Genomic DNA, 10205 nt, shown 5'->3' on the forward strand with positions numbered 1-10205 from the left:
CCAACCATGACCACATATATGCGAAATGGTATGATAAAGCCGTATAGTATTTGTATTCTGAAATATGATAATTTAATACTTGTTAATTAATATTTTTAATTCATTAAAATAAAATATTTTAGAACGTCCAACCTCTTAACCACAACATACAACACAACAAAGCATGACCTCGAGCCTGCTCATAACATATTGTGTATAATCATATAAATATAGTTTGGAAAATATCATATGCGTTTAAATTTTACTGTTATTTTTATGAGATTGAGAAACTATTTTTTAGTAGACTAAAAATTAACAATAGATACAATCAAAGGAAAAAAAATTCATAAAAAATCCGTAATCACCAAAAACTGTTATGAAATAATAAGTAGTCATTTATTTCTAATCAAAAGTTCTGAATTATTACCCTCCTACGCACAAAATTACTTTTATTAGAAAACGTTTTGCTCTCAACATAGAACTTTCAAGGTGAATCGACGCCACGTCGACTACCTATATCCAATATATGGAGTACAAAAATACACATTTTCCGTTAGATAACGACACCACAAAAAACGACAGCGTCACTTGTGTTGATTCTATAAATACCTCAAACATTATCCCGTCTTCTTCTCTACTTTGTCTCCATTCTATATTTGTTTTCTTCCCAAATTTACACACAAACACACTCACTGTGTGTATTTTATAATATATATATATATATAGTATCTGTAGATTCTGATTCGGTCACTATAAACGTAAAATCGGGAGAAGAGAATCTGATTTTCTTTCCCGATTTGAAACGCTCTGTAGAATCTCTTTGAAAATTCGCCGGCGGTGAGTTGCGCCGGCGCCCGGCGAATATTCCGTTTTTAGCTGAAGATTCGTTGGAAGAGATTTTTTTGTTACAGCTCATTGATTTGATTTTACCTAGGGTTTTGAGTTCCCATTTTTGACGAAGACAGAAAAAAAAATTAGCGATTTCGATGCAGATGCTAAATTCAACTGATTTCGAGTAGATTTTTGATGAATTTGAGCTTTTCGTGACTATTTCAGGTATGAATTTTGTGATTGAATTTTGTGATTCATTTGAAAATTGTTCGATTAATTTCAACTTTTTTCTCTGGGTTTCAAGCCCCTTTTTTTAAAAAAATTAATCATGTTTGTTGTTTTTGTTTTAATTCTGGAAAAATCTTGTTATGTTTCGATTCTTCGCCTTATAATCTTCTGAACGAAATATTAAATGTATGTATAAAAATTATTTTTGACAAATTATCGATATTCATAACAATTTCTTTTATAAATAAAAATAAAAAATAAAATTGAAGAATAAAATAATAAGATTTTTTGACATTGCCAATTGATAACAATAGCGATTGGTCAATAGTTTTTCCAACTCCCTACTATGCTACTTCTGCAAGTACTGCTACTATACACTCACTTTATTTGCTTTTTTCTTTTGATTTTAGTAGGCCGTCACTAATGCTTAAATATTTAATAAATGTATATGTCACTTTTTTGAGGTACAATTATTTTCGACGTGAAAATATGATAGTTTAGAAGTAAAAATTGTTATTGATAAAGGAAAAAAAGACATACAACAGATTATTGATTTGCAAAATAATGGTTTGTGTGTGTTAATCTAAGGGATATTTTTTATTTTCTTAATTCAAATTAAATGAACTTTTTAACTGTATTGACATGAGAAGAATTACAGTTTATGATATTATTCTTATATCATTTTGAATATTTAAATTTTTATGATATTAATTACTTTAAAAATAGTTTAATTAAATATGTTAAACTATTTTATGGAGTAATATTCAAAGGACATGTTTTAATTTTATTTTATTCTTTGCTCTTTTTTTTTTATTGGGTGTCTATATGCTTTAAAGAAAGCATAGAGGAAATCACTTTGGGATTGCAATTCAACAAGTGACTACTATTTCATTCTCTTCTCCCAAAAATTCCAATTCTTCTTTTTTTTTCCCTTTTATTAATTTTACTTCCTCGAATTCCGAGCCCATTTTCAACTTTTTTTTCTCAATCGAGCTCATCATATAAAATTTGTTTAGTATAATTTACCTCGTATGATCAGTATATTATTATATCAAAACGAAATTTACTTTATGCATATTTAAAAGATAAGTGATTCCTTGTTAAAAAAATTGCTTTACTAGTAGAGTACAAAATAAAGGCTATATTATTGCACTAGCATTGTATTTTCACACTTTTTTCTTTGTGTGGAAATATTTTATTTTATGATTGTTGTTATTTTTAAAAAAAGGAAATATTTTTAAAGATATATCGAAATTGTTGTCGAAATTATAATTTAAATTATATAATAATATAGATATTTATTTAGTGATGTATATAACTTAAATTTATGGTGATATATTAACAAGAATTAGCATATGCAACAATGACAAAAAAAAAAAAGGAATTCTTTGTCTTTTTTTATTTATTTAATTATTTAAATGTATTTTGTTTGAGACAAAAAGACAAAACTCTTAAAAAGTGATATGAGTTGATTAGAATAGTGTTAATTTTTCCCTTTATTTCCCCTTATATTGATTTTGTGGATGGTGACTTCCTCTTGAATTAAATATTGTCTTTATTTATTTTTTTGGGAAAATATATAGTACACATTTAAAGCCTTTTATTACAAGAGGTGTCATATCATTTCACATTTAAAATGTCACTATTAAAATTTTAAAAGATAAATAAAAGGGTGACACATTTTGTAATAGTTAATAATCTTCTCTTAAGAAATAAACCTTAATGATTAAATAAGTATAAAAATCTAGATAAATTAATGTATTGCTTGGTTATAATAGTGTATATATGTTGCTATTGTTTCTTTTTTATTCTTAAATTATATTGAATATATTATTATTATTATCTGATCTTTTATCTATCATTTAATTTATTAATGAAATTTCTTCTCGATCGATCTATTACCCATATTAATGGTTAATTAATTTTTGCAGATATCAAGAAAAAAAAGGCTTTTTTAAAAAAAATTAAAGAGAAATGCTGACGTGTATAACTTGTAAGCAAAAAATAGATGATGATGGAGGAGAAGAGGGTCCACGTGGGACCCCTAATACTAAAGAATCAGTAAAAAGCTTGACTGCCCAGGTTCTTATCCTACACCTACCCTTATTCTATTCTTTCCTATTTATTTTCAATTTATTAGTTTGATTATTTTGAATTCCCGCGATTAAATTAATTAGTCAAATAAATGATCTTAATAAAAGTAAAATTATAATCTAACCATATCATTGTATCACTCGATTGTTTGAACATATTTAATCGATGAGGTATGACCTTTTTGGTCGATGAAATGAATCGAAATTATGAAGTGTCATGTTTAAAGTTTTGTGAGAAACAAAACACACATTTTATCTTTGATGGATATAGTTGTTTCGTTCTTATACTGATGAGATAAGGTAGCTATAAAATTATTTGAAATGTACGTAAATTGCCCTGAATACCATTATTACGAAAAGGCAAATGCTAAGTTAACTATATACTTTCTCTTTTCTAATATGTAGCACTATTTGATTGAACATAAAAATTAAGAAACAAAAGTTGAAACATATGGCATAAAAACAAGTCTTTTATATATTTATATGGTTTAGAAAACTCATTAAGAAAAAAATAAAATTATTTTTAAAATATCAAAAATAATATTCTTTTTGAAACCGACGTAAAATATAAATTGGTGGGGTCCATATCACAATTGAATGTAGGCTATTTTTGGAATTGAGCATAAAATGGAATAAAAACTTTTGGGCTGCTTGGGTAAGTGTGGGAGGACCATTGTATGTGTTTGATCCAAGAGAGGCCCAAAGATCAATAAAGGCTTTCATTGTGGGCACTATGATATACAATTAAAAATGGAAAAATTATATAAATTAATATATTTTAAACATAATTATTAATTTTAGCGATACTTTTTGTTTATTATCATTTATAGTAATATTTTGTTAAATTTGTAATATGTATTAAAAGTGAATTATGTATGCAATATATATGAATTATAATTGTTTTTTGAAATATATCATGTTTATTTGGTAAAAATTTGTTACATTGTATTACAAGTGTATTAAAATGTGTGATTCATCATTAAAAATTGTATTATATGTGAATAATAAATTGTTCTTGTAGTATACATTAAACTTATATTATAAATTAATTAAAAGTGATCAAGTGAAAAAAATATTATTGCTATGAATAAATATTTTTTTATTATAATATATTTATATAAGTTTCTATTAAAAATGTTTAATGGACTTATTTTACCCTACCACTAGGGTCATTTTAATTATTTATTTTTTTTTGAGATCATAATCATGCTATTTCTTGGATCATGTGTTTAATTTTTTAAATTGGTCCCATAATGTTCCAACTTTATCTTTTCTTCTTCTTTTTTCCATCATCATTCAATTATAAGTCTTTCCCTCCATGATTTCCTATTTTGATATAAATAGTCAAAGATTTTTTGAAAATAATATTTTCATTTTTATGAGATAAGAGTAAAAATGGCTTATATTTTGTTATGTTTAAGTAAGCTGTTGTTGTCTCTATTACTTAATAGGCAAGTTATACATTTAGTCATTAAAATAATTATATTTACTATAGATATAAAAAGTAGCTGCATGTATTATTTTGTATCAAAAATGTATACCTATGTCAATTTCTCTTTAAGTTTCAGCCACAATATAACTGTTAAGTTGATTTAACTAGACTAGAAGGAAGCTTTTTTAACAATTAAATATTACGTGGTGATTGTGTTTTCGAGATGATGTAGACAAATCATATTGCCACTTGTGTAAACGTCTAAATCAATAATAGATTAAAAGCATCACATGCTACACTATTTTTTTTTTTAACGTGAATAGTATCCGAGTCTGTTTGCACATATTTCATACAATGCTCATCATATTTTATCGATCATCGAATAACTCTGTTTACTGCGATTAAACATATGGAAAGAAGTAATGTGCACTTTTATTTAGTCTCTCATAGTTTTCATTCATCACTAAATCCCCTTAAGGACGGAACTAGAGTTATAATAACAAATTTTCTAGAGCTTAATAGGATTAAATTATTATACTTTATATCTCACACCAAACGATTCATAATAGATGTAATTTGTTATTTGGCGGAGAATAACTTTCGACAATCTTAAAGGACAAAAAACTGTTGGATGTATACCTTAAGGAACTATTTTGAACTTACTCTCAGATATATTGGAGCCTTTTTGTCATTTTCTCCAGATTAGTACACTGAACAACACTATATAAACCTACCTCTATTCTTTTCCAACACAACATAGATTTTAGTAAAGATCACAATCATTTTTTTTATGTCATGTCTGATCTAGCCCATCATGACATAGTTGATTGAGTTATTCTTTAACATTTTTTTTTTGGTCAAGTCAAGAAAACCACAAAATCCAAAGTAGAAGAGATTCTGTGGAAAAAGACAATATGCATGTCTGGAAAAGACATGTCTTTGTTTCTTTTACCTGACCCACTGTTGAATATTTGTCCCATGATTCACTGTTCTCCAGCCTTCTGCTTACTCAATCTTGCATACTTTCAATTATTAAATTGATTTAACATCCAGTGGAGTTAACTTGTGAAAGTAGGTGACTTTATATAGTTGTTAGGACAACCAATCAATAATTTCATTGCTTTTGGACCAATCTGGTTTCACTTCTTTCTTTAGCTGTGGTGTTCGGGCCAATTTTTGCATACTCAACTATTTGGCATATAACTTAATTAAGAAAGTTTTAAAAGATGGGGAAAATCACCTACTCCTTCACTACAACAAAAAACAACTTTTAGTAGAAATAAATATGTACATTAACAAAGAGTGTTAAAGTTTTTAGCGACGTTAGTTAATCCATTAGATCCAATGTTGTTATAGGTTTTAGGGACATTTATAAAAAGTGTTAATTGTTACTAGAAAAACATATTTAGCGTCAATGTTAAGGTATTGCCGTTAATTAACTACCGTGATGATTTTTGGTGTAGTGCTTTTGTTTATGTGTCATACTTTACTATTTAGTCGTTGAAAAAAGAATGGCATACTTCTTTGTTTAGAAATAATTTAAAATGTTAACCTTACTGTTTTATCCTTAAATAGTTGATGTATGACTTGTTTTAGATATGGAAAGTATTTCTTTCTTAAATTTTGTGACCAGCCGAATACTGTCACATAAATTGTGACGAAGGGAGTAGTTTTTTTGTCTTGTGAAAATGGCTTACTTTTAAGCAATAATGTTACTGCTTCTGCGGGCACAGCCTTGACCAACTGAAACCAGGATTCAAATACCAAAAAATACAAGAAAACAATTGGTGATTTTCTTTCATGTATCTAAGTTTTGGTAGGAAGAGTTACTCGATAACAATGCTAGTGGAAGGTAACAAGGTGAAATAGTCGAGGTGTGTAGAGGTTTGATTCAAATGCTACGGTTAAAATGTAATGACAACCACAAACAACAATATTTTAATATGTAATTCAATTGTTAGAACACATAAGTATGTTAACTTATAGTCCAAATTCGAGTTTCAGCTTGTGCTTGCCCATACCAAATTTAGCTACTGAAGTCTGCTCTTATAATCTTGGATATGTACTACTATTAAGCTAAAATATTTATGTTGACCTTCAAACAAAGCATTCATCTTTCTTAGTTGGTACTTCTTTGTAAAACTTATGGATGTACAAATTTGCAGATAAAAGATATTGCATTAAAGGTCTCTGGTAAAAGCAGCAAGTCTAGCACACCAACAAGTGGTTACAGGAGAGGAGGGGGCAGAGCATATCCTGATTTTGAAACAATTTCAGAGGAAGTTCCATATCAACCTGGAAGTTCAAGTTCTACTCCAGCTTGGGATTTTACCCGTAATCATCGAACACCTCGAGCAGATCCAAGATTTTTCGGAGGATATGGTGGTGGTGGTGGTGGTGATGATGAAAAGAGAGAATCCGTCTACTCTCAGACAGGTGATATGGTGCTGCCAGATGAGGAGGGGCCAAAAGAGTGGATAGCTCAGGTGGAGCCTGGTGTTCAGATTACTTTTGTCTCACTTCCAACTGGTGGAAATGATCTCAAACGAATCCGCTTTAGGTATGTATCAAGAACCTTTCTGTCTTGAAGATTATGGGAAATATTCGATGTTTTGTCTTTTATAATTACACTTTCTTTAGAACTTTCATCTTTCACACCCTTCAAAATATAGAAGCATGACCACCTCCAGTCCCTTCCATTTATCAATGAATTTTTGAATCTTTTGTCAATGTAGAATCAATACACACCAGTTCTTGCATCTTCATGCATCATTTGGTACAATATTCATTAGATATATGTATATAAGTTTATACTTCTATTCATTCTTGTTCTTTATGAAGTTTTGATGTAAAGATTCCTCTACCAACGCATTTAACTCCATAAGTTTGTCCAAAGTTTTAGTGAGTACACATATCTGATATGGATGTGCAAGAGCCAAATTTGGAGATCACACGATTTTGCTAATTCTAGTGAAGTTATTCAATTTGCATGAAATTCCATAGCTTATGTTACATATCGACATTATGTCGAAGCAGACTAAAGATAATGTACCATAGGATGATTTTCTTTTGTTCTGCTAAATTCTTGCATGTTTACTATTATGGTTCTTTTCTCTTATTTATGAATAAGGTAACATCTGAGTACTAGCTTAGCTGATTGAATGTGCACATGGCATGTAACTTTCCAACTGTCTCTGTAAAACTATCCTAAGTGTACTGACATTAGTTTCACATCTTAACTTGAAGTCGGGATATGTTCGATAAATGGCAAGCTCAAAGATGGTGGGGTGAGAATTTTGACAGAATTATGGAGCTCTACAATGTCCAGAAATTCAATCAGCAAGCTATGGACACTCCTGGGCGGTCTGAGCTTGGAGTAAGAATGCTGCTCCATTTATTCGTATTTTATATGTGTAAAACTCATTCTTCAACTTGCTGCTGCTTTGATATTCATCATCATCTTGATGTTGCTTTGATATACATCACCTATTAAACTTCTGAAAATATTAGCTGTACTGGTATTCATGAACTATTTCAAGATTCTGCTGCAGATTCTGGTTTTCTAGTTCAAATGTTCCAATGTCTTCTAGTCGATAAGTTCTATTCATCGTTGCATCAGATTCTGCAACAAGAATTCCCCAAGTTGGGAGCATCTTTTTTCTGTTTCGATTGCCCTTTTCACATTGAATCTTGATTTTCTAGTCTTCGTTCAAAAGTAAATGGCTAGCACTAGTGTCTGTTTATGTATTATGCCTAAATGAATCACATGCCAATTTTTTTTAATAGCTCTGAAAAAGAACCTCAAATGTACCAACGACCAAGCATTAGCTTTCACTAAAATTTTGAGTTTCATGTTGTTGTTTTTGTCATCTGCAGAGAGATTCTAATTATTCAAGGCTTGGATCACCTAGGGAAAGCAAAGAGTGGACTCAGAGAAATTATAGACCATCAAGTAGCAGCCAATATAACTATGGAGGACCCAGTTCTTATGCCTCCGGCTTTCCGAAGGGTGAGATGTCATCTATGGATCCATCAAGGATGACAACTGACTCAAGAGATGACGCTTCAGTATCCATGAGCATTGCTGGTGATGGAGAGTCAGAATGGATAGCAGAAGATGAGCCAGGAGTATATATAACCATCAGACAACTAGCTGATGGCACTAGAGAGCTACGGCGTGTAAGATTCAGGTATTTCATACTTCTAACTCTTTTCTAGCTCCCTAGTTAGTGCGATTACTATAGACTTAGTCTTGTTAGAGATTTGTTTATCCGTAAAATTGTGTAGGACATTTTCTTGATAACCATAGAATAGTGTTGTGACCGTGGAAAAAATGCAGAGGACTAACATGGGTTTATAAGGCTCAACATGAACAATGATTCATGTAACCGACCCTAACTTGTTTGGGTTTAAAGGATGGTTGTTATTGTTGCTGTTTTCAAGCTCCCTTGTTCTAGCATGCTTTATTCGTTCAGTTGGACAAGAGGTGGGGCGTTAAAAAGCTGGTTTAGACACTCAGTTGACACTAGTCCTTTAGTTAACAACTGTAATCAAGAAGTTTGAACGATAATTGAACAAGTTTTTGGAGTTCACATTAGAGGCTTCAAACATTGTTGGAACTTAGAACCTTAAATATCAATATACTCACTTAAAATAGCTTCTTCTAACTTCTTTTTCGTCTATGCAGCCGCGAAAAATTTGGGGAGGTGAACGCGAAGCAGTGGTGGGAACAAAACAGGGATAGAATACAAGATCAATACCTTTAAAGCATGTTTATTTTTTCTCATTACTAAGTTGCTGCCAATATCCTAAGAATATTATCAAGGTATTCCCTGGGAAATGCAACACTTGAGATCCAATGTAGATTCAACTATCGATTCACTTTTGTGATCGAGGAGGTCCAGTTTGGACCACCACGGCTCCTCTCTTCTCGAGAAGTCATACATCCCTTATCAGTGTACGGACATCTACCTCTCGAGCCTTGGTTCTTCTGAGTGATTAACTTAAAACTCACCTTGCACGATATCGTCAAGCACTATTCTTGGCATTGGTAGAGATTACACCAGACTCATATTGAAGTATATAGTTTTTATCTTGCAGTTGGATTGCTTCATTCTATAGAAGAAAGCTCCTAGTCACTTTTTTTGTCATGGCATTTTTTTGATCTCTGATTATACCTGATTTTTTTTTGTTTTTGACAAATTCTTTTTATTTTTTGGGCTTTATTTTGCCTTCAGTTTTTTTGGTTGAATGGCTTGGTGGATCTCCTAGTTTTTACTTGGATGTTTGTAACACAAACTTTCTATTAAAGGAAACGGAATCAAAAACTGATGATGTTTTTAGAACTAGTCCGTTAATTTCTCGAAATATGTATAATCAACTCTATTTGAACTCAATTTCTGTTGATTATAATACCATTATTTTCGATTTAGTATTATCTTAATTTTTCGTGAGGTATTAGTCCATAAAATTTTCAGAATATATGTTACAACAACCGCTGTTTGATATTAAATTTGTAGTCTATTGTTAATGACATATCAAGTGATTATCTCAATTTTTCGTGAGGTATTAGTCCATAAAATTTTCAGAATATATGTTACAACAACCGCTGTTTGATATTAAATTTGTGAGTCCATTGTTAA

At 30.3% G+C, this 10205-nt stretch overlaps 1 protein-coding gene across 1 annotated transcript; it reads left to right on the forward strand.

Annotated features, from left to right (window-relative positions):
- The first annotated feature begins 524 nt into the window (after positions 1 to 524).
- Positions 525 to 9994, forward strand: LOC101245972 (protein Brevis radix-like 1). Its single transcript, XM_010326183.4, has 6 exons — positions 525 to 1035; positions 2970 to 3120; positions 6729 to 7123; positions 7810 to 7939; positions 8440 to 8753; positions 9251 to 9994. The coding sequence occupies exons 2-6, from the start codon at positions 3013 to 3015 to the stop codon at positions 9327 to 9329; spliced, it is 1026 nt and encodes a 341-aa protein (XP_010324485.1). The 5' UTR covers positions 525 to 1035; positions 2970 to 3012; the 3' UTR covers positions 9330 to 9994.
- Positions 9995 to 10205: the final 211 nt, after the last annotated feature.

Source organism: Solanum lycopersicum, chromosome 8, assembly GCF_036512215.1.
Source record: "Solanum lycopersicum chromosome 8, SLM_r2.1".
NCBI classification, from domain to species: domain Eukaryota; kingdom Viridiplantae; phylum Streptophyta; class Magnoliopsida; order Solanales; family Solanaceae; genus Solanum; species Solanum lycopersicum.

Coding starts and splice junctions, on each gene's coding strand:
- LOC101245972 (XM_010326183.4), top strand. CDS start 3,013: ATGCTGACGTGTATAACTTGTAAGCAAAAAATAGATGATGATGGAGGA. Junction 7,124..7,809: donor CTCAAACGAATCCGCTTTAG/GTATGTATCAAG, acceptor CTTAACTTGAAG/TCGGGATATGTTCGATAAAT. Junction 7,940..8,439: donor CTGGGCGGTCTGAGCTTGGA/GTAAGAATGCTG, acceptor TGTCATCTGCAG/AGAGATTCTAATTATTCAAG.